At 40.8% G+C, this 25,046-nt stretch overlaps 1 protein-coding gene and 1 long non-coding RNA gene across 6 annotated transcripts in view; one reads left to right on the forward strand and one right to left on the reverse strand.

Annotated features, from left to right (window-relative positions):
- The window catches only part of LOC138751453 (uncharacterized), a 68,617-nt gene extending 49,326 nt beyond the window's left edge, over positions 1 to 19,291 (reverse strand). The window contains exon 1 of the long non-coding RNA XR_011349946.1: positions 19,022 to 19,291. This is a non-coding gene — a long non-coding RNA (uncharacterized lncRNA). The remainder of the gene's footprint in view (positions 1 to 19,021) is intronic.
- Positions 1 to 25,046, forward strand: part of phf14 (PHD finger protein 14) — a 222,761-nt gene that overhangs the window by 14,063 nt on the left and 183,652 nt on the right. For all 5 annotated transcript variants that reach the window (XM_069913735.1, XM_069913736.1, XM_069913737.1 and 2 more), the window contains exons 2-4: positions 3,984 to 4,094; positions 15,028 to 15,611; positions 23,779 to 23,923. In XM_069913735.1, the coding sequence (XP_069769836.1) occupies positions 3,984 to 4,094; positions 15,028 to 15,611; positions 23,779 to 23,923 (840 nt within the window). The remainder of the gene's footprint in view (positions 1 to 3,983; positions 4,095 to 15,027; positions 15,612 to 23,778; positions 23,924 to 25,046) is intronic.

Here is a 25,046-nt window from a genome sequence, read left to right on the forward strand (position 1 = left end):
TATTTGTCCCATCCCCCTCTTATTTTCCTCGCTATATATTCTCTTTTGCCTCTTCATCCATTGTGATGAACCTAAACCTACAATGGCCTATAAATTGACCAGCACACCTTCAGGATGTGGAAGGAAATTTGCAGTGGCAGAACCTTGGAGACTATGGCAATTAATTAGTTAAAGCTCTGGATTTAGATGAAAATTTAGGCCTTGTGTAGAGAGCAAATATTGCCAGAAATCACAGATGTGTCAGTGAATTGAAAGATAAAAGTTTTGATTCAGAGCTTTGAAAGTCTGCAGATTCACAGAGAGAACAAGTGAGGCTGGTTAAGTGTGTATTACAACCATCAAGTCTGGAGGTAATGCTAAAATTAATGGGGGTTTCAATAGCAGATGAATTGAGATGAAGATGGCATCTAGGTATGTTAGCTAAAAAACAATGGTTTTAATGAAGATTTTGGGTCCTATATATTCTGAAGCTAAATTCTAACATTTTAGAATCAGAATCAGAACAGTTTTGAGATATCTGGGTGCCTTGCAATTTTTTCTTTGGTCCATTTTGTCATCAGATTCCAAATTAAATTAAAAAATTGACCTGGGAGCAATACACGATTGCACATTGTGTTCAACTAAGAGTAGCTGAGTCTTTTGGAAATTCACATTTGCATCTAAATTCACCAGTTTTAGAATGATAAGACCGAGAAAATTTGATGCATCTTCCCTGTTATACCAAAGGCACATAATTAGTTCCATGATCTTTATTGTTCCCCATAGATCCATAAATATTTTCAATTATTTATCTATTTCTCCACTGAAGAATCTGCTTCCAACTTTCTTGCAGTGCAATGCATGTAATCACTAATTTCTTTTTTTTAAAAAACCTCAAATTGCTTCTGGTTCTTTTCCCAATGACCATGAACCTGTGTTAACTATAGGCAAATGGCCAAAATACCCCAATGCAAAGCCGCATATTATACCCCTATGCTGCTGTCGGGAGGCCACCAGAAAGCGCAGGAGGCACCTGCGTGGTGCACTTTGTAACCCTCCTCCGGGAAGGATAATCGCCGAAGCACTCGGTTCCCCCAGGCACCTGAATGCAGCCACCTGAAAGTGGCTACTAAGGGGATGACAGCCCAAAGGGACAGAAGCCGGAGTGTGCTCTGAGGCACCTCCCATGCAGTTGTCCCTTTCAAGCGGCCAGTGCTGCGTTTTTAGCACTGCCACCTGAAGGGCAATTCCACAGGTCCGCTTCAGCTTCTGCAGGCACATTGTTGGTGGAGAATGCATCTGAAAGTGCCCTATGTTTCTTTAATCACTCAATAAATAATTCATGATTTGGAACACCTTGTCAAATCTTATCTAACACTTCTTTGCACTGAGAACAAAGAATACAAGCTATTTAACTCTCTTCACAGACTTGTGGTTTAACTGAGATACCCTTTTAGAAAATCTCTCCTGTACTCTCTTTGATGTCTTTGATCATATGTGACACTCAAATTCAAACCATGTAATTGACCCTTAACCAGTAATCTTTCAGGTAAGCAAATTCTGTTTCTGATAATCCCAAATCTTAGATTTAGATTTGAGATTTATTGCCAGAGTACATACATGACATCTCCTACCACCCTGAGATTCCTTTTTCCTGTGGGCACAGCAGAAATACCACTAATTGGTAGTGCATAAAATATTAGTACATAGCGCAAACATGTAAACTGCAGATAACGAATGTATACAAGCTGTGCAATACAGAGAGCAAAAGAAAATTAATAAAGTGCACAAGTAAGAATCCTTAGCCCCTTTTCCATCGGCATTCCAGTTAATTGGCTGTGCAGTATCCCAGGATAGGAAGCCCTTTGTGCCGTTTCCACTGGACCACTATTAATTGGGGCACTAATTGCTTTTCCACTGAACACAACTCATCCCTGGGGATCGGAGTGTTCCACCTTGTTCTACCTTCAACTGGTAACGGTGACTTTCTGCTGTCCCTTTTCCACTGGTTTTATCAACACGCCGGCTTTAGTAAGCGCCAAAAATATGAGTAGGGGTAGAGGTGGTTAATTGTCATTTGATGCTAATGTTCAGACAGTGCTCCTTTTCCAATGGACCCTGTCCCAGTAAATTCCCAGTTAATTCCTGGGACAGGGTGCCAGAAGGAAAGGGGCTTCTGATTGAGTTTGACAGGGTGCCAGTAGAAAAGGGCTTCTGATTGAGTTTGACAGGGTAGCAGTAGAAAAGGGGCTTCTGATTGAGTTTGTCATTGAGGATTCTGGTGGCAGGGTAGCAGCTGTTCCTGAACCTGGTGGTACGAGACTTGTGGCGCCTAAACCTCTTTCCTGATGACAGCACTGAGAACCGTGAACTGGGTGGTGTGGATCTTCTGATGATTGATGCTGTCCTCTGACGGCAGAACTCCTTGTAGATGTACTCAGTAGTGGGGAGAGTTTTGCCTGTGAAGTTCTAGGCTCCGTCCACTACCTTTTGGAGGGCTTGATGCTCAAGGTTATTGGTATTCCCATACTAGACTGTAATGCAGCCAGTCAGCACACTTTCCACCACACTTCTGTAGAAATTTTCCAGAGTTTCTGGTGTTATTCCAAGCCTCCGCAAATTCCTGAGGAAGTAGAGGCGCTGACGTGCTTTATTCACGATGCCATTGGTATGTTGGATCCAGGAAAGATCTTCTGAGTTAGTGATTCCCGAGAACCTAAATTTGCTCACCCTCTACACCTCTGATTCTCCCAATGATCATTGGATTGTACACCTCTGGTTTTCCTTTCCTGAAGTCAATAATCAGCTCCTTGGGTTTGGTGACATTGAGTGCAAGATTGTCATTGGGGCACCATTCGGTCACGTTTTCAATCTCCATTCTTTATGCTGACTCATCCTCCTCCTTTATACCATCCACGGTATCGTCAGCAAATTTGTAGGTAGTGTTGTTGTTTTGCGTAGCCACGCAGTCATAGGTGTAAAGTGAGTAGAGTAGGGGGGTAAGAACAGAGCCCTGTGGTGCTTTGGTGCTGGTGAAGATTGTGAGGAAATCCATGATCCAATTACACAGTGGGGTGTTAATTCCCAGGTCTCGGAGTTTGCTGATCAGTTTTGAGGGGATGATGGGGTTAAATGCCGAACTGCAGTCGATAAAGAGCTTTCCGATGTTGGCATCTTTGCTGTCCTGGTGATCCAGGGTTTTATGTAGAGCCAGTGAGGTGGCTGTAGACCTGTTTTTATGAAATGCTTTCATAGAAACTATTTCCATTTGTCTTTAAAGTTTTGTCATTCATTTACCCTATCAAAAATGCACCAGTTCATTCTTCTGTGTTGTGAACCATTAAATGGCTGAAATTTGATATTGCTGATATCATTGTGCATTACATTTTCAGGTTTTACCATTTGCAAATTTTACAGGTTGTATTTTCAGGATGTAATAGCATTTAAATTATTATAATTTCATGTTTAACTTGACAGTATTTTATGGAGTTAAATGCTTTTGACTGTTGTTAAGAGCTTAAAGATTTTATGCATTGCTTTCACTGGCTGAAAATCCTTGAAAGTGTTAAACTTTGTGGAAAGAAATAAACTGAGTTTTTTTTTAATGGTATGATAAGCCATAACACAGAACCCCACTCAGCCTCCATAACAGTAAAATTATGGATTCTCTTTCAGAATAATTATTTCAAGGTTTGATGGTATTGGATATAACTTTTTGTGTAGTTTTCACTTTCTCATGTGTATGTCCCAATCTTAACCTGGTCTCCTTTACATGTTTGAAACCTTACTCGAAACATTGAGGTATTTTTGGTTTGCAGGCAGATTTTCTTCATGATGATTGCTTAACCTACTTGATGACATTGCTGCTTATGGATTTCGGAGGTCCTTTCATAGCTAATTATATGATTAAATTAATGTTTAAATTTAAGAAATATAAGTATTTGTTAAGGGCAGTCAAATCATTTTACGTTTATTTGAATACCTTTTATTCTGGATTTCTGCAGTTGAACGTGGCCCAAAAAAGAGACAGGTGAAAACGCTAGCAACATCCCTTCTGGAAGCATTAGATTACGACAGCTCTGATGACAGTGACTTTGAAGTGGGAGATGCTTCAGGTGGGTGCTGTTTAAAAGGATGTATTTTATAATACTTAATTTGATTTGAACTTTAAAACATTCCCTTTCCACTCTGTTGCATGTGCCTTTCTGAAAGTGTTGACTCTTTTATTGGTATGTAGTGTAGGTTAAGTTTACCAATGAGAAAAATTGTTTTGCAGGCAATCCAGCTTGTCAATCCATACAGGGTACAACTCACTGCTCAGTGCAGATTTCATTGACCTTGAACAGAGCAAAGGCTTCATTATTTTACTAGTTTGAGGTTAGTTCACAAGTTTGATAATGACAGGAAAGTGTCCTTGAATCTGATGGAGCAGGCAGAAGAGAGTGTGGAATATAGGATGAGTCTTGATGTTCACTGCTTTTCAGTGGCTGTGGGAAATGTAAATGGAGGGGAGGAGGTCTGAGCTGTGTTCACAATTGCAGTTAACATGTGGTGATGGACAGTAGTTCTACAATGCAGAACGTAATTTTGTTGTTATTTCCATAATCAAGAATAAATCACATTGGCAACTTTGTAATTAGACATCTTCATAGTCTGGTTGTATCTAGTAATCGAGTTCACCTGCAGAGCAAATTGTAGGAAGAATTATGAGAGAACAATATAGGTGTAGGAACTTAATTGTAGTCCTCCCAATTTCCCAGCATTTGATAGATGAGCTCGGATCCACCTGTTGTTGAGGTTCAGTTTAAACCATTGAAAAATAAACTAGAAAGTGATCTGTGAATTGAATGCAATGGAATTTGGGGAAGGAGATGATGATCAAGTGTTGGGAATGGCAGACAAAGAAAATTAGCTCATGTCGGGAATTGAGATGTTTCCCATAAGTAAGTTACATTAGTTTTAAATTGTATGTAAGACAGGATCTTTTCCTTTATAAAGTTCAACTGCAATGCATTACTAAGTGTTTTAATTTCCTCAACGAACTTTAAAGGAATGTTAAGATGACATTTTTATAGAAGCATGCTCAAAAATGTTAAGCATCGGTGAAACTGAAATTGCGTAAAGGATAGTATTTTAACAGTATATAAATGGCACTACTTTGACATATTTGGTGTGATAGGGAAGTCAAAGGCATTGAAAGAAAAAGTGGAAAATGAAAGTAAATTGCTGAGAGGCAGGTAAAAGCTACCATAAAGGAAAGGTTCACCAAAGTTTAACATCATTTCTTCAGGGACTGAGATGTAAAGTTTTGTTGGCAAACAAATGGCACAGAAATTAACCAAATACTTTGTGTCTCTTCACAGAATAAATAAGAAAATTTGGATAATTGTATTGAGAGATCAATGTCGAGACTAAATGATCTTAAAGAAAGAATAATTTTTCCAATATTATTTTCTTTACTCATTGGCATAAATCACAGGAACTAGTAAAGGTGTTAACTCTCAGGGCTGGTAATCATATTGTTATTGTTCGGCTAATTAGGTCACGAGGGCATTTTTGAGTCTGCTCAGCTTGTGTTAAAGCTTTGGTTGCTTTCCCTGGAGCATAGGAGGCTGAGGCGTGACGTTGGAGATATATAAAATCAGAAGGGAGTGAAACATGAAAGTCTGAAGACACTGTGTTTGTAGTAAAAGCACAAAAATGAAGGAGGAACTCCACAGGTATCGAAATGTCCATAGAAGGTAAAGATGAATAACTGACGTTTCGGGCCTGAGCCCTTCTTCAAGGTATAAAGAGAGGCTAAAGCCCCTTTCACACTTGCAAGTAATCCCATGAATCAAACGCCAATTGGTCTTTAAAGTAGTAAGTGTGAAAGCAAAATCAGCTTAACGCCAGCGTCAGATAATGTCATCTCACGCCAGGGTTTGACGGCCTTGTCCCCTAGTACAATTAGGCAATTGTGAAAGGGGTAGAATTGTCGGATTGAAATGATCCAAGTTTTTGCGTGAGTGCAGGAAGAAAAGATTAAAATGAAAATATAAATTTTGCCATAGGAAAGTCACAGTGAAAGAAAGGAAATAAATAGCAATAACCAGCAATAGTGGACAAGTTTTAAACAGCATTGGAAAACTGGTAGCACTGTAGCGCACAATTTATAAAGACTTTGGGGGAAGAAAGCAATGGTGGTGGCAGAGAAACCCCTCTATGAATGCTCCATGTATGCAGCCGGGCATGCAGCACCTTTCTCTCCCGCATGGAATTCTAGGAGGGCTGGTCCGCCATCGTTTTTTACCATGGTCTTTATAAATTGTACGCAATAGTGCTACCAATGTTCCCAAGCTATATAAATTGTGCCTTATAGCGCTACAAACATTCCTTCGCTGTGTAAATTGAGCGCTATAGTGCTACCAACTTTCCCACCCTGTTTAAAAATTGTCTGCTATTACTATTTATTGCTTGCACTTTCCCACGGTCCCTTGTATAGATCAGCACAACAACAACAGGAGCTGAAGGGCTCATACTGTGCCTACATAAAGCTTAATTATGTTATAATTATGCATGATTAATTTTGTTCAAATATAAGATCATAATACATTGATCAGGATTTAGGGCAAGTTCACCATCAGATATTGCATCATTACATCACCAGTAGAAGGTAGAACAGTCCTAACCCCAGGGATGGCTCCTTGCAAGTGTGAAAGCATTCAGTGTCCCAGTTAGGAGTGGTCAAGTGCAAAAAGCCAAGCCCCCATTCCTATCCCAGGACACTGAACAGCTAATTTAGTGGAATGCAAGTGTGAAAGGGGCTAGAGGTAGAGGAAAGGAGAAATAGGGATGGATAAGGGTTAATGGAATCTGGAGGCCATCTGGTTAATACCATCTGGTTGGAAGGTGCCCAGACAGAATATGAGGTGTGGTTCCTCCAATTTGAGGTGGTCTCAATCTGGCAGTGGACAAGAACATGGATGGACATGTCGTTATGGGAATGGGGCGGGGTATTGTGTTTTTACGGAAATCATGTGTGACATTGATAAAGTCATAATGGTTGTCTTTTTCTTTGGCTTGCTCAGTGTAAAAGTAGAGGGCATGTGTTGAAGGTGAGAAAGGGTAGGATTTTCCACATTCAGGATGGTGGGTATATGAAAGGAGCTGCCATCGAAAGTGCTGGAGGTGGGTACAGGTGTAATTACATCAGTTAAGACATTTGGGCAGGAACATGCAAAGGAAAAGTTTCGAGGTATGTGATACAAATGCAAGAAAATGGGACTGCCTCAGGTTGACCCCTTGGTCAGCAAGGATGAATTGCAGTTTTGACTTTAACTGGACTACAGTTGAGTATTCTTTCTCCCTCTTGAAATGGACCTTAGCTCAGTTTTTTCACATTCCGTAGACAGTTTCCACATACCAGAAGGTAGCGAATGTAACTCTACATTATTAAGAAATGAGCAGGGGTGCAGTGCTGCTGGAATTCATCAGGCTGCTGCTCCGGCACCTCATTGGGGTGTTCTGGCACCTCACTGGCCCACTCAGGGCGGCAGCAGCAGCTCAATATGGAATAATTGGCTGTCTTCATTACCCATAATCCCCCATGCAGTTGGAACCACTGTGCCTGACGTGGCTCCCCCCCCCCCCCCCCCCCTGCTGAGTGCTATTTTCTATTCTGGACATATGTTTCTTCTACAACCGGTCATCCTACTTCATAGTCCTACAGTTTGCTGTCAATTATATAACACCAAATACAACACAGCAGCCACCAAGGCCAGGTCTCACGAGATCTTCTTGTCGCCAATTTTGGTGAGTTTCGGCACCTAAAAGATTTGCTCTGCACCCTGGAACTGAGGGAGAGAAAATAGAATGACATCAGTCAGCTTATTAGTATTTTTTTTAAAGTTGGAATCTATTATCAAGGAGGTGGTCACAGGGCACTTAGAAAGCAAAAATGGTGGGATTGGGTAAAGTTACTATTGATATATGAAAGGAAAACTATATTTCATGAATCAGTTGGAATTTTTTTGAGATTATCAGCAACAAAATAGATAAAGGTGATCCAGTTGATGTGAGATATTTAGACTTTTAGAAGTCTACAAAGTGCCATAATAAGATATTATGAAGAACATTTAGAGGATGTGGTAATAAAGGTGAGTCAGCAAGAGAAGAGAGTCGGAATAAATGAAAATGAAACCAAGTTTTGAAGGAAGAGAGTTTATATTTAGAAATGTTCCATATGGATGGTTTGTGGTGATGGTGGGGGGGGGGGGGTGAAGAGGGGGGAAATGTGGTGTGAAGTTGGTATTTTTCTTCGTTGGAGTGTCATGAACTAAGGTGATGTCAAAATAAGGGTTAGAACTGAGAAGAAATGTGCCTAATGGGCAGTAAGTTTTTGTGATTCAATCCTAGAAGTCTGTCTGTAGAATCTAAGTTGCTGTGTATATTCAAAACGGATGAATGAATAAACTTTTATTCATTAAGGAAGTCGAGGGATATGTATGTGTTAGTGCAACAAATTGTCAAAAGTGTGGGAAAAAAAATTGAATGTTCACAAGATTACGTCTGCTATTTCTTATCAACTGCAAATGTTGCAGTGCTTATTGTTCAGAAACCCTGCAATGCTCCAGTGATAAAAGTCCTAGCCTATCTAGCTTCTACCGGTACCATCCTTGTGAATCTTTTTTGCACCCTTTAGAGCTTAATGATGACCCGAGCGATACACAATAATCTATTGTGGCCATATAAATGTCTTGTGCTACTGCAGTGTAATCCAATTCCTGGTCTCCATGCTCTGACCAATGAAGTCAAGTGTGCAAAGTGCTTTCTTCACTGCCTCATCGACCTGTTTTGCTGTTAACCAGGTATTCTGTTATCTGCACCCCTAGGTAGAACCTTACAACATTATAGCACAGAAACAGGCCTCTTCAGCCCTTCTAGTCTGTGCTGAGTTTTTTTTTGCCTTGTCACACTGACCTGTACTCAGTACAGAGTTCTCTATACCTCTCTTGTCCATGACCAATTTCCTCTTAATGTTAAAATTGAGCCTGTATTCACCAATTCAGCTGGAAGTTTGTTCTATACCCCTACCACTCTCTGTGTGAAGAAGTTCGTCCTCATGTTCCCCCTAAACTTTTCCCCTTTCACTCTTAACCATTTCCTCTGGTTTGTATCTCACCTACCCTCAGTGGAAAAAGCCTATCTACATTTACTCTGTCTATCCCTCTCGTAATTTTAAATACCTCTTTCAAATCTCCCCTCATTCTTCTACACTCCAGAGAATAAAGTCCTAACTTGTTTAACCTTTCCCTGTAACTCAGTTCCTGAAGTCTTGCACTCTTTCTATATTATTAATACTTTTCCTGTAGTTAGATGACCAAAACTGCCCACAATACTCCAAATTTGGCCTCACAATGTCTTATGCAACTTCACTTTATTTATTTTTCAATATTATTATTGAAGTTTTCCATAATATACAAATAGAAGCCATAAATCAAAATTAATATGAAATAGGAAATACACAAAAGATGTCTAATATAGAAAGCTCTTACATATGAACTGGATATCATAACAGACAAACAGAAAAAAATAATCAATTAATCATTTAAACAGTAATATATGACAAATTGAAAAAGAATTTTAAAAAAAGTTAATGCTATACAACACTACAAATTCTGTCCCTTCCCTTCTGAAGTTATTGGTTTGATACATTAAGTTCCACTACCATTTTAGAAAAAACACACATTCATAAAGCAGCATCTTACTGATCCTATAAATTATATTAAAAAATTGATAAAAGGACTCCACAAACTCTTTAAAAAATAAATCCTTAAATTGGAAGAGCTTCTGATTTTTTTCCAAAGTTAAGCATCCCATCATGTCATATAGCCATTGAGTTTGAGGAACTTCATCTTTCCATCTCATCAATATTGATTGTCTAGCAATATTGGAAGCAAAAGAAGCTGCATGGGATAGAGCCATAGTTAATTTCAAATCAGTTGCCTCAATTGCTCCAAAAAGAACAATTTAAGGATTAGGTGTAAACTTTACATTAATAACTAAATTTGGAACGAACAAGACTAAAATATATGTACAAAGTACCTTCCTCCATTCCATACAATTTCAACATAACATCCCAACTCCTGCACTCATTACTTTGATATATGAAGACCACTATGCCAAAAGCTCTCTTCACCTGTGACACCCTATTCATCTGTGACACCACTTTTAGGGAGTTATATGTCTGTATTCCCAGATACATAGTTTTCTACTGCACACCTTAGTGCCCTGTTGTGAAATGTATATGTCCTTTTTTTTGTTTGTCCTTCCAAAATGCAATACCTCACACTTGTCTGCATTAAATTGCATCTGCCATTTTTTCAGCCCATTTTTCCAGCTGATGCTGATCTCTCTGCAAGCTTTGAGAACTTCTTTGCTGTCCACAACCCCTCCAATCTTAGTGTCATCTGCAAACTTACTGATCCAATTTACCACATGATCATTGATGTAGATGACAACAAAGGTCCCAGCACTGATTCCTGAGGCACACCACTAGTTACAGGCCTCCAATCTGAGAAACAATCATCCACCACTACTCTCTGGTCTTTTCTGTCCAGCCATTGTTGAATCCAGTTCACTGGAATTCTTAGCAACTGAACTTTCCTGACTAACTTCCCATGCAGGACCTTGTCAAAGGCCTTACTAAAGTTCGTGTAGACAACATCTACAACCTTTCCTCCATCAACTTTCCTGGTAGCCTCTTCAAAAAACTCTACAAGATTGATTACACAAGACCTATCACGTGTAACCATACAATGTAATCGGCCAATGGCTATCCAAATAATTGTATATCTGATCTCTTGGAACACTTTCCAATAATTTACCTAGTACTGATGTCAGGTTCATTGGCCTATAATTTACAGGGTTACTTTTGGAACCTTTTTAAAATAACGGAATATGGGTCCAATCCTCTGGCACCACACCTGTGGCTAAGGACATTTTAAATATTTCTGCCAGAGCCCCTCCATTTTCTACACTAGCCTCCTTCAAGATCTGAGGGAATATTTTGTCAGGCCCAGGGGGTTTATCCACCCTTATTTGCTTTAAAACAGCAAGCACTTCCTCCTCTTTAATCTGTATAGATTCACTGACCTCACCACTTGTTTTCCTTATTTCCCATGAATCTGTGCCCTTTTCCTGAGTGAATACTGATTGGGGAAAAAAAAATAAGACCTCTCCCCTTTCCTTTTTCTCCATTCAAAGCTGACCATACTGATCTTCACAGGGACCAGTTTTGTCCCTTACTATCCTTTTGCTCTTAAAAACTTGTAGAAACCCTTAGGATTTTCCTTCACATCGTCTGCCAAAGCAACCTCACGTTTTTTAGCATTCCTGGTTTCCTTGAGGTTTTTGCATTTTTTTTTTACTCCTCAAGTAACTTATTTGCTCCATGTTGCCTATAATTGTTATACACCTCTCTCTTCCAAACCAGATTCCCAATATCCCTCGAAAACAAAGGCTCCCTCTGCCTTTTAACCTTTGATCCTGCAAACATGCAAACTGTACTCTAAAAATTCCACCATTGGAAGTTCTACACTTCGCTTGTACATCCTTCTTTTGTAATATTTTATTTATCATTTTAATATATTTAACAATCAACAATAATTCCAAATATAAAACATCAAGAAAATCCTTCCCTCCACCCCCTTCCCTCTATATGTCTTATTAAACAGAGAAAAAAAAATGAAGAAAAAGAAAAAATAATCATCCATTATCAGTGCATACAATAAAACATTTGGAGACACATTAATACCACAGTGTTTAAAATTTTTACAGAGGTCTACTGGCTAACCAGTAGCAATCGTAACTCTAGATTGGCACCAGTGAGGTACCTATATGCTCTAACTAAGGCTGCCATATTTTTAGGAAGGTGTTCTATCTCTTCCTGAGATTGTATGTGATCTTTTCAAGTGGGATGCAACTATTCATCTCTGAAGGCCACCTATCTATGTATAGATGGGAATCAGATTTCTATGTTACTGCAATTAATTTCCTGGCCACACACAAGGCAATTTCTGTGAATTTAATTTGAGAATTAGTTAGTAATCTACCAACTGTGGTAAAGTTCCCCAGAAGAAAAAAAAACTGGGTCGACTGGGAGGATGACTCTCGTGATCTTAGTTAGGTTATCACAGAGGTCATACCAGAAGGGCCTCACCTTCGTGCAAAGCCAGGTAGAATGTAAAAAGGAACCACTTATATACCACACATAAAAATAATCTTGGAGAAAGTTATAATGGATTAATTTATATCTGGCATTGATAGTAGCCATCAAACTTACCTGACACCGATCTGACTCTGGTCTTCCACTGACCTCACACATCATTGCCCAAAAATAATTTATCCCAGTCCACGCATTCTAGATCCTTTCTCATTTTCTCAAAATTGCCCTTTCTCCAATTTAGAATCTTAACGAAGCCCAGACCTATCCTTTGGCATAATTAACTTGAAACTAATGGCATTATGATCACTGAATCCAAAATGTTCCCCTACACATACTTCTGTCACTAGTCATGTCTCAATCCCTAATAGGAGATCCAATATTGCACTCTCTCTAGTTGGTACCTCTATATATTGATTTAGAAAACATTTCCTGAACACATGGCAAACTCCAAGCCATCCAGCCCTTTTACAGTATGAGAGTCTCAGTCAATATGTGGAAAATTAAAATCTCTTACTATCACAACCTTCGGTTTCCTGCAGCTGTCTGATATCTCTCTACAGATTTGCTCCTCCAATTCTCGCTATTGGGTGGTCTATATATGAGTGTGGTCATACCTTTCCCATTCCTCAGTTCCACCCATATAGCCTCAATAGATGAGCCCTCTGGTCTGTCTTGCCTGAGCGCAGCTGTAGTATTTTCACTGACAGGCAATGCCACTCCTACCCCTTTCATTCCTTCTCTCTCCCCCCCCCCCCCCCCGATACTTTTTCGATCGCGTCTAAAGTAACGGAAGCTCAGAATATTGAGCTGCCAGTCCTCCCCTCCTGCAAACCAAGTTTCACTAATGGCCACAATGTCATAATTTCACATGCCAATCAATGCTCTAAGCTTATCTGCCTTTCCGATAATACTCCTTGCATTGAAATCGATGCACCTGAGAACATTTTACTTGTTAACGCCTAATGGTGAATGCATTTTTAACATAATTTTTTCTCTTCTCTCCTCTATCTGCTCTGGCATTACCTCTGCTCCACTGGAGCAACACTTATAAACATCCCATATCCCGTAAGGATATTGGTCCCTTCCAGTTAAGATTCAAACTGTCCTGTTGGAACAGGTCCCACCTTCCCTGGAAGTGAGCCCAATGATCCAGAAACCTGAAGCCCTCCCTTCTACACCATATCTTTAGCCACGTGTTAAGCTGCATTATCCTCCTATTTCTCAACTCACTAGTTCATGGCACAGGCTGCATTCTAAAGATGACTCCTCTGGAGATCTTGACTTTCAACCTCACGCCTAACTCCCTGAACTCTCCTCACCCTTTCTACCCACGTCTTTGGTCCCTACATGGACCACGACATTTGGCTGGTCACCTTCCCTCCTTAGAATGCAGTGAACTCAAACTGAGATATCTTGGATGCTGGCACCAGGGAGGCAACATACCATCCGGGATGCTTGATCTCTCCCACAGAACCTCTTATCTGTCCCCCAACTATGGAATCTCTTATCACTATAAGCTCACCTCTTCTCCTCTCTTCCCTTCTTAGCCACAGGACCAGACTCCATACCAGAGACCTAATCTCTGTGGCTTTTCCCTGGTAGGTCATTTTCCACCCCTCCACCAAAAAAAAACAGAATCCAAAATGGTATACTTGTAATTGAGGGGGACGGCCACAGGAGTGCCTGTCTGTTCCCTCTCCCTCTTCTGACTGTCACCCATCTACCCTCCTCCTGCCTCCTGGTTATGGCAGTGTCCCTGTAACTCCAGTCTATCACCCCCTCTGGCTCCTGAATGATCTGGAGTTCATCCAACTCCAGTTCCATTTCCTGAACTCAAGTTGTCAGGAGCTGCAGCTGGCCCTGACAATCCAAATTTTGCAAGAGGAGCAAATGTCTTGGCTGCCATTCCCACTGTCTATAATTAGATGAACAAAATATATGATGTCTTTAAAAAAAAACCCCTGTACTTAACTGCTGAATCCTTTTTTGTTCCTTGAATAGAATGGCCTTTTTAGTTCATCTCCGACTATTATGTCTTGCATGTTCTTGCTGAAGTCTGTTGAACCAAAGCTTTACCACTCTGATTCAGCTGTTCTGTTCTCCTGCGGCCTACTATTTACTCTCTATGTCCTGTCTTGGTTTAGCTTGCCAAAGTGCAACCCCTCACATTTTAATTTTTAAATTAGACAGGCCCTTCTGGCCCACGAGCCCATGCCACTCAAATACCCCTATTAACCTACGTCCCCGGTAGGGTTTTGATGGTGGGAGAAACTGGAACACCTGGATGAAACCCCTGCTTTCATGGGAAGAACATGCAAGCTCCTTGCAGATAGTGCCCAATTCAAATGCTGTAATAGCATTGGACTAACCGTGCTGCACTGAATTAAACTCCATATGCTGTTCTTTGGCCCACTAGCCCTTATGAGTTTTAGATAATCTTCTTCCATACCATTAATTTTGGTGTCATCTACAACTGTGCCTCCTATATTCTCACTCAAATCATTAATATAATTGAACAACTGGATCCACACTAATCTCTGTGGCAGAATAGGGTCTTCAGTCTGAAAAAATGTCCTCCAATATCACCTTCTATCTCTGTCCACCAAGCCAATTTTGTATCTAAGTGACTAGTCACCCTGAATCCTGTAATTTAACCTAAAAGTCTTACTATGCAGTACCTTGTCAAAGACCTTCCTAAGTTTATATAGGCAGCATCTACTTCTATGTCCACACCAAGCTTCTTGGTCATCTTCCAAAAAAACTTTGATATGAATGACTAAATAGTGGAACTCATTTAGTTAGTGAAATATAGTAAAATCCTTGATTTTCTTCTGTTACAGATTCTGATGGTAGTGGGGAAAGTGCTGGTAAGGAGAGTGAAGAAGGTTCAGAGAGTGAGGGTGGACAAAATGGCAGTGAAGAAGATGCAGAACAAGATAGAAAGGATACCACTGATGAAAAGATGGTTGAATGCAAGGATGATCAGGCAGAAGAACCTGATATCAAGGAACAAACTGAAAGCAAAACTGTTCAGAAAGCTAAAGAATCCATTGACGATATTGCACCGGATGAGTCAAATGATGGGCAAAAGAAGTGGAATCTCCGTAAAAAGAGAACAATGCTGGATATGATTTCAGTGGAAGAATTGAATGGGTTTGATGATTATGACAGTGAAGATGATAATGACTGGCGACCTTGTGGAAAAAAGAAAGGAAAAGGAGTAAATACTGATGATGGTGAGGAAGGTGGTGGGGAGGATGATATCAGTGACAGCGAAGAGGGCAATCCTGATGAAGAAGACAGCAGCAGTGCCAGTGAGGATGATAAGAGAATGAGAAGAAAAAATAGGCCACCTAATCGAAATGCGGCGAAGACAGAAGGAACAAGTGATAGTTTTATTCTGTCACAGAACAAGAATTATGAGGTAATTTGATTAGTGTTTACTCCAAAAGATAACTGTTCCCTGTTCAAATATCCATGAGCAAGATAATGTTAGAAAATGTATTAGAATATTTAAAAAAATATCCCAGTATCTGCATACAATCTGCATTCAGTCAGCCATTTTAGGAATATTTACCGAAGCACTTAAGTTTTATGAAGGTAGTTCATTATTAGAAGCAGTGGAATTTATCTTATTTGTTCAATTGTGACTGAGTGGTTATAATCCAGAGATTTTACTTATCCATTTGCACATTCTGTTTGGGCTGTGTTAAGAATTCATTTTAAACAAGGTTTGATTCTTGTAATTTTTATTATGATATAAAGAAGCTAATGTGCATTACTCATTTTTAAACTTTAATTAAAACTTTATCGGGAAATGAGCTGTTTATCATCCATGACTAAAACTGGATCTTTAGAGCATGTGTTTTTGAGGTGTGCAAAATTCAATTTTACCCAGAACAGTTTGTGTTCAAGATCGCTTTGAAAGGAATACGAGTCTGATATGAAATTGGATTGACCACTTTGTGTGTAATACATTTTTGCTTCCCCGATCTTTTCCTGGCATCAGCCATGTATCCAATGTCACTCTTTGCGTAATGTCAATTTCTTCCCGTTAATGTCAATCAAAATTCCACAAAACAGAGTTTCAAAGGACCATAGTTTGCTTAACGTATGTGCTGATTTCACTGAGACTTCTTCAGCGACCTTGTAATTAGCTCTATTATTTCAGGCTGTCCTTTCACGGTACATCAGTGACCTTGAAGGCAAAAGTGCTTTCGCTTTAGGAGAGCCTGTGTCCAGAGGGTCTTCAGATATACCACATCCTCTCTAACCTCCGAAGCATTTGCAGGCTTAGATTTTCCATTGCTGTGGTCGCAATTATAAAAAAAAAATTTGTGGAGGATCCATGCTTCTCTGTTTGGACTGTTCTCTTGTCGTTCAAGGTGATGTTGATTTTCGACTTGAATAGTACAGGATCATTCACAACTTCAAATTCGCAGCAAGATGATGTATCAAAAATGCTACTGAAGGCATTATTCACAAAGAATTGATGTCACCTTCTGAAATTTCATTGAGGTACTGTTTTCATGTTGGGCAGGGGATTTTCCAGTATTGATGGTTTTGTAGCCGGCTGGGTCAACAATGGGCCGAATTGCCATAGCGAACAGCAGGGCACAGGGGCTTCCCCCCCCCCCCACCCCTGCACAGAAGTTCCAGGCTGCAGGAGCGCATTGCCAGGGGAACGGCCAGGCCTCACACAGCATTATGACATCATTCGCGTGAGCATGCCACCTCCCCTAAAATGGAACATGTGTTTGAATAAACGGCAGTTACTCGTTTACTTGCTTCGTGTGGACAGCATTTATTTTAGCAGCTCTGCCTTTAGCAGTGCCACAGTGGTGACCTTGAACAGGTTCTAAAGTTTTTAGAACCCACAACACGCAGCAAGATGAATCCTGCCAACTCGTCCACAGCCCATGCGGCTGCCACCAATGGATCTCCCGCAGTAGCTTACATAGTAAGTGTCTACTTGCCGTCATTCTGGGTAAACCAGCCATGCAGCTGGCTGTAAGTTACAGAATCACAGTTCGCTCTGTCCGGAATAACAGCCGAGGACATGAAGTTCTGGCACGTGGTCAGTTCCCTGGACCCTGCTACAACAGTGAAAGTCGCCCCGTTGGTCAACAACCCATCCGTGGTCAACAAGTACACAATGTTTAAATAGTTTTTGCTTGAGTCATTTGAACTTAGCCAGCATGAATGGGCCGTTTGCGTGCTTAATACACAGGGCCTAGGTGATCGCAACCCTTTAGAGCTGATGCAGGAGCTAGTGGCCCTTGCAGACAGATACACAAAGAGCTTCCTGTTTGAGGCTCTGTTCCTTTCCAAGTTGTTGGTCCACATTGCCTCGGCCATCTCCAACATGGACTTTGGCGAACTGCACCTTGACCCCTGTCATTAGCGACAAATACCTTAGACCGGGCAGTGGGTGGATCACCAGTGGCACCCACTCGATTTCTTCAGCAAACACCTCTGACCACCCGATCTGAAGTACAGCGTATTTGATTGCAAACTGTTGGCAATGTACCTGGCCATAACGCCAGTTCTGATACATTCTTGAAGTCAGAGTGCCCACGGCCTTCATGGACCAGAAGCTGCTGGTGCAGGCACCGGGCAAAGTCTTGGACCCCTGGATGGTGAGGCAACAATGGCACCTTTCGTACACCTGCCACATAGAAGGGAAGTCCAACGTGGTAGCAAATCCAATCCACCGACCTCAGAGGTGACAGGTGGCATTAACACACCCAAGACCGCCAGGGAACAGGCTGAAGATGCCCACACAGGCACACTGCACTGCTGTCACCAGCGTACAAATTGAGGAGTTTGTGCAAGACTCAGGAGGCCCAACACTCCTGTGCGATATGTCTATAGGCCACCCCAGACCAATCCTGGAGACGGTGGGTATTCAATCAAGTGCATGGACTCTCACCTTTCCATCCGGTCAACAGTCCGCCTCATTTTGGACAGGTTCGTATGACACTGGCTTTGGCACAAAATTTCACTTTGGGCAAAAACCTGTGTATGATGCCAGAGAGCCAAAGTCCATTGGCACACTAAAGGCCCAGTGCAACGTTTCCTTTCTGCAGTGGACAAGTTCGACCATGTGCACATGGAGATTGTAGGGCCCCTTCCCATCAGCCAGGGTATGAGGTACCTTTTCGCCATAGTTGACCGCTTTACTGCTGACCAGAGGTGGTGCCCATGCCGGCCTGCAACATGGAGACTAGTGCGAGAGCCTTTACCTCACAGTGGCTTGCACGTTTTGATGTCCCTTCCCGCATAACTTCGGACCGGGGAGCCAAGTTTAACTCTTCCCTCTGGGTGACCAAATTCTGCAACAGCCAGCTACACCACAAAACCACCTACCACCCACAATCCAATGGGCTGGTAGAGCATTTTCACCACCATCTAAAAGTAGCCCTCAATTCACGGCTGCATGGACCCAACTGGATGGATGAATTCCCATTGGTCCTGGGCATTCGCACAGCACCTAAAGATGGCCTCCCCACCTCATTGATGCAAATGGTCTACGGCACACTGCTTTCCATCCCAGGCAGCGTCCATTTTGGCTCCATGGACACCACCGACTGTCCTGGACGTCCTACAGTGTCTGAGGAACCACATCTCCTACCCATGTCCACATCCTACCACTACCCATGGGACACGAACCAGCCACGTTCCACAAGAACCCAAAGCTGCGGACTTTGACTTTGTAAGATGGAGCAAACCAGGTACCCCCCTGCACTGCCCTTACGAAGGGCCTTTCAAGGTATTGAGAAGGGAGGGGGTTGTATATACTCTAGACATTCGAAGCAGACACAAAATGCTTACCGTTGATTGCGTCAAGAAAGCCGACTTGGACTGTTCAGAGCTTTACCCTGCCCCTACACTACAGTGCTGGGGGCACCTGCCCAATGACAATCTCCCAAACCTCATCCAAAGAGACTGTGATTCTGGAGTTGGGGAGGGCCTGTAGGGAGTGGTGCAGTGGGCCGGGTCAACCCCACACACAACTGGCCGAATTGTTGTAGTGAACAGCTAGTGCAGCAGGGCCCTGGGGCTTTCCCCCCACCATGCAGAAGTTCCAGGCTGGAGTGCGTTCTCAGGAGAATGGCCAGGCCTCTCAGCAGCATTATGACATCACTCCCGTGAGCCTGTCACCTCCCCTAAAAAGGAATAAATGGCAGTTACTGGTTTGCTTGGTATGGACAGCATTTATTTCAGCAGCTCTTCCTTTAGCAATGGTAGAGTTTCTCGTAAGTGTAGACAACAATGTTATGTATTCATTGCCTGCAAGGGATCTAATCAAGTACAAGAAACTTTTCATAACCAAGAAAGCTTCCACTAGCTCATTGTGAAGCTTGTCCATCATAGGAATAATTTGTTGTTTAGTGTTTTCTTCCCAGGAAGCACAAGAAGGGAAGGAGTTACAAAGAGAGATTACAGTGTTATCAGTGGCCTGTATCAGACTTGGGATGCCCTGCAGTACATACTGAGCAGATAGAGAGATTTTATTGCTGTGTGGCGAATGATGCATCAGCAAAAAGTAATTACTTCAACCAGAATGAGAATAGCTAGAAGATGCAGAGCCTTGGGACCATGAGGTGTAATCTCCAGCAGAGCAGGACTAAGAGGAAGAAGGTGAATGATATCTCTGAATCCAGGCCTCATTTCCAAGCTGATTAATACAGCAAGATGGGACTAGCCAACTGATCAATGCTTCCTATTAAATATGCCTGCAAATATTTTTTCTCAATACAAGCCAAATGGGCCTTGCCACCTTCCAGATTTCAAACCAACACAATGTTCAGATGGGAAGCTCTGTCCAAGAAGAATAGAGTTTGAAGAATGGGAGAAATGGGGTTCATGTGGAGCAGGCGGGTGAGTGGACCTAAATGCATGGCCAGATCTGCTGTGATATTATTGAATGGTGAAGCAAGTCAGTGGGTTAGATGGCCCACTCCTCCTCTTTGTTCTTGTGCAAGCTCACATTCTACTTTGGAGGATGATGTGCACATGATTGATAAGTTCTGAATCCCTACTCTTTTCAGTGTTATTCCTGATTAATGGTGTTTTAAAACACTCATTTATTGCATACAGTAAACTTCCTGCATGTCTATTCTATAGGTTTAAAGTTAGCATGGATGGTGCAAAGATTTCATGAGGATAAAGTTTCTTTCTATATTGTTACAGTTGTGTGGAAATTCTGATACCTGGAGGATTCTTCTGTAGCTATCTAATGCCTTTATGGTGGTTTGGCAGTTTTTTTGGTCTTTTCTGACTTGAATCACAGTGTCTAGGACTTGGATGAAGGCTTGTGGTAGCTGCCTGCCTTTCTCCTGTAGCCTGACTTTTCAATAGTTGTCAGAATAAATGTGGTTGCTTCATGCCTTTAAGAGCTGATGCCTTTTTCAGATTGGTGTCCAAATGATCCAAGTTGATTGAGCTTCTGATGGAGAACTATGGAGTTTTAATGTACATTTCTAAGTGTATGCTACCTGACTGCGAATTTCATTTTGTCTTGTTGGAAGCGAAATTAAGTTTTGAGCTCAACTAAGTAGTCAACTATGTGCTATTTTGTGCTTTCTTTTTAAATATTGAGAAAATATGTCATGGGTCCATAATCTCATCTTAAATTTCAACATGGAATTAAGTGTTCTGCAAGAAGTACCTAAAATATGAGAATATGAAAGTATCATGTGAAGATTGTTTGCTTCTTATGCAGTCTAAGGTCAGATTTTAAAAAAAAAACTACCTGTGGCAGCAAGTTTCATGGGAAACATAAGTTTCTTTGGCTACCTTTTTGGCGTTATTAGCAACTGTATTATATTTATGTTAGAGATGGCCAATTTTGTGAATTAAGTAACTGTTTACAATTTATGATTGTACATGAGTATGGGAAATTTTGCCAATAAAGTTCACATATGTTCTTCAGATGCTGTATAAAAGAAGACTTGCCTTATGTTATCCATCTCTTGTTTCAAAGTTTTACTCGGCATGTAGAGCTAAAGCATGGTCCCATCACACAGCACCATTACTGCTTGGGTTGAGATTTGAAAATCTGAATACAACATGAGGGCTGTTTGTTTATTTGTGGCTGATGTGATTAAAGACATGCTATTCCCAATTATTCTCTGAGATAATAGGATAATTTCAATTATGGTGGCTATTATAATAGCTTGTGCTCATAATAAAATTGTTGCAATTTTCCTTGATGTAAAGTCATGTTATCTACACGTCAAGAAATGTATTGGGGAAAAATATAAATTACATTAATTTATTTGCAATGTTCACCTAAGTATGATACGGAGGTTGTTGATATTGGTTTATGTCTTTATGTTTTTAGTTCAATATTCTTCAAACATGTATATACGCTTTGCAATGAACCCATGTGGTAGAAATTATTCCTGCATTTCTTGATGACTACGTATGGCCTCTGGTTTTTTCACCAGGCAAGTGGAAAATCTTTATGGCTATTCTGAGCCTCTTCAGAATTAAGGCCTTGTTGAGACTCTCAATCCTCTCATTTTGAGCGAGAGAGTTAATTTACTGGTCCACTTTACTGGTCCACTTTAACTGATACATCATTGTCATTGAGAAATTTAGCACGGATGGAGCCCCTTTGACCTACTGACTCCCTGAAGATCATCAGACAAGCATTTGTGTCCTAATCTTGCACTGACTCACTTAAATTTTCCCCACATTCCCATAAACCATTTGTCCTAACCACCAGGTTCTAAAACTTGCACACATTTACCATTACTTTTCACACCACTGATGCAAGACTCACTAGTCTGTAATTCCCTGGATTCTTCCTATTGCTTTTTTTTAAAACAAGGAGGCCACATTTGCCATTCTCCAATTCTCCGGCACCTCCCCGTGCTCAAAGAGAATTCAAAGATCATAGACACTGCTCCAGCTATCTCTTCCCACAGCAACCTGAACTATATCGCTTCTGACGCCTGGGGCTTATCAATCTTAATGTTTTTCCAGCCCAGAAGCCTGTTCTATTCTGACCTCACCATTCCCAAGGTCCTTATGAATACTAAAGCAAAATATTAATTTAGCATCTCCCCAACGTATTCTGTCTCTAGGCACATGTTGCCTTCTTTATCCTTAAATGGACTCACCTTTATTCTTGTCATCTTTCTGTTTGTCACATACACATGGAATGCCTTGGGGTTCTCCTTAATCCAATTTGATAAGGCCTTCTCATACCCCCTTCAAACTCTCCTGTTTTTCTTGTTCCTTCCAGTCTACCATATAATTCTCATCAGCCCTTCCTGTTTCCTGCTTTCCAAATCTAATAAGCTGCCTCACCTGTTTTGTCAACCACAGTTGCCTTTTCGTACCATCTTTTCCCTGTCCCAATGGGGCAAATTTATCCTGAATCCTGTGCAAGTGGTCCCTAAACTTGCTCCACATCAGTTCTGTGCTTTCGCCCTTGAACATTTGTTTCCAATATATTCGCTAGTTCCTGCCTCATCCCATCATAATTAGCCCTTTCCCTTTTAAACACTTTCCCATTTTGTCTGCTTTCATCCTTGACCTCGGGGAGTTATGGTCACTCTCACTGAAGTGTTACATCAAGAGGCCCATTATCGCTAAATGGTTCTTGCCTTTCAGATGTAAGTTGCTCCTTTCTTTCATAATTCCACCCACCCCCCCAACCCAGTAACTTGCCTGTTATTGAGGTTAAGCACATTGGTCTGTCGTTCCCAGGCTTATCCTTGAGGGCCTTTTTAAATAAAGCCAGCATGGTTGGCGTAGTGGTTAGCACCTTTACACCTTTATAGTGCTAGCGGTCAGGATAGGGGGTTTAAATCCCACGCTGTCTGTAAGGAGTTTTTATGTTCTCCCCATGTCTGCGTGGGTTTTCTCTGGGGGCTTCGGTTTCCTCCCACCATTCAAAACTTACTGGGGGTGTAGGTTAATGGGGTATAAATAGGACAGCACAGACTTGTGGGCCAAAGCGGCCTGTTACCATGCTGTATGTCTAAAATTTAAATAAATTAGCCAGATTCCAGTCTTATAGCACTGTAACCATACTTAACAGTAGTGCAAATATCTCTGCCATGGCTCCTGAAACTTCTCTAATTTTCCATAATGTCCGAGGATACACTTGGTTGGGGTTTTATCTACCTTTGTGCATTTTAACACTTCCATCACCTAATGTAGAGTCTTTTGAAATTATTTCCAGTTCCCTGGCTTTCTCAATGGTAAATGCAGATGTGAAGTACTTTATAAAGACCTCGACCATCTCCTGTTGCTGCATATGTAAATAGCTTTGATCTTCTTTATGGGCCTTTTTTTCTAATTACTCTTTTGCCTTTAATATAACTTGTGAAACACTCAGGATTCTCCTTAACATTTTCTGCGAGTGCCATCCATGCCTTCATTTCCCTGTGAAGTGAACCCCTGCATTCTCTATACTGCTCATTTCATTTGTCTAAGTGAGGTATTCCTCCTTTTTTGTTAGTCGATGCTTAATATCTCTGGACAACTGATCTTGCTCGTCTTCCCTTCAAAAGAAGGAGCATGCTTCTTTTATTTTTGATGAATATTCAATGTGTCCTTTTAATTTTTAGGATTCCTTTTTAACAGACAGAGACCAAAACTTCAGTTCTCAGAAAATGGACTTTGTACAGATTTGCTGTGTATGTTTGGGAGATAACAGTGAAGATGCAGATGAAATTGTGCAGTGTGACAACTGTGGAGTAACTGTACATGAAGGTAAGTTTCATGTGCTTCCATATTCTGTTGGTTTTGAAAAATTAATGTGTTGACAACTTAAAGGTACCACAAAAGTTTGAACAAAAGAGGTGAAGATGTACAATTGTTTCATCACTATGCGTGCACAGTGATATTTATTTGCACTATGTTGGTCACAAGTTTTTGAAATATGTATGAAATAAAATTAACTCCGGGGTAATACTAGATTCACAAGTGAATGGTGTAATTTATACACTGAAATATCAATAAAAAATATCTGTTAGATATTAAGTGAACTTTCCAGTATTGGATGCTTGGCTTCCAAAACACATTTCAAAAGTTCTGTTTAATTTATTTGCGGAGTATGGGGGGGGCGGGGTTATTGACTTGCACCATGTCTGGGTGTGCCCTCTCGATTTACATTAAAAGAAGATTACTTTGATTCAGGATGTAGGGCAGTGAATAGTAATTTTCCCACCCACTTCAGGTATTCCATTGCTAGAAATCATAATCTTAACAGAGTGGATCTTTACAAACTACCTGATTAGTGTTTAAATATATTTGATATGCCTTGATACCATAATTAGGATGTCGATTATATTGGCCTGTCTCTTTTGCTGACTGTAAATGTTTGCAAATACTCGATTCACTCACAGTATCTCATTTTATTTGATTCAAGATTGACAGCTTTGAATAGAAATGCTGCAGAATTCAATTTACACTGATGGATCATTTCTTTCATAGATACCATTGACTAGCATTGTCTGTACTGAATGATTATTGGTCTTAGTTAACCACAGCTGATAGGTTAATTGGCTTCTGTAAATTACAAGTGTACACTGCTGGTGGGAGAATTAAAGCTATCAATGGGTAATGAGTGATAGAATGGGTTACAAGGAAATAAATGGAAGGATGCAATCAGTGGGATTTCTCTGAGAACAGGCGTAGATTTGATGAGCAAAGAAATATGAATATTGGTATTAAAAAGAGCTTCATCTCAATTCATTTGTGCCATTTCTCTGTTTCTTTATCTGTTCTGATAACCAAGTATTTCACATGTGTTTCTGAAAAAGTCTTCCTTTCACAATGGCTATGGCTTCATCTCCATTGCTGCTTATGTGCTTCTTGACCAGTCTGTTCCATT

The sequence above is a fragment of the Narcine bancroftii genome, chromosome 1 (genome assembly GCF_036971445.1).
Source record: "Narcine bancroftii isolate sNarBan1 chromosome 1, sNarBan1.hap1, whole genome shotgun sequence".
Lineage (NCBI taxonomy): Eukaryota > Metazoa > Chordata > Chondrichthyes > Torpediniformes > Narcinidae > Narcine > Narcine bancroftii.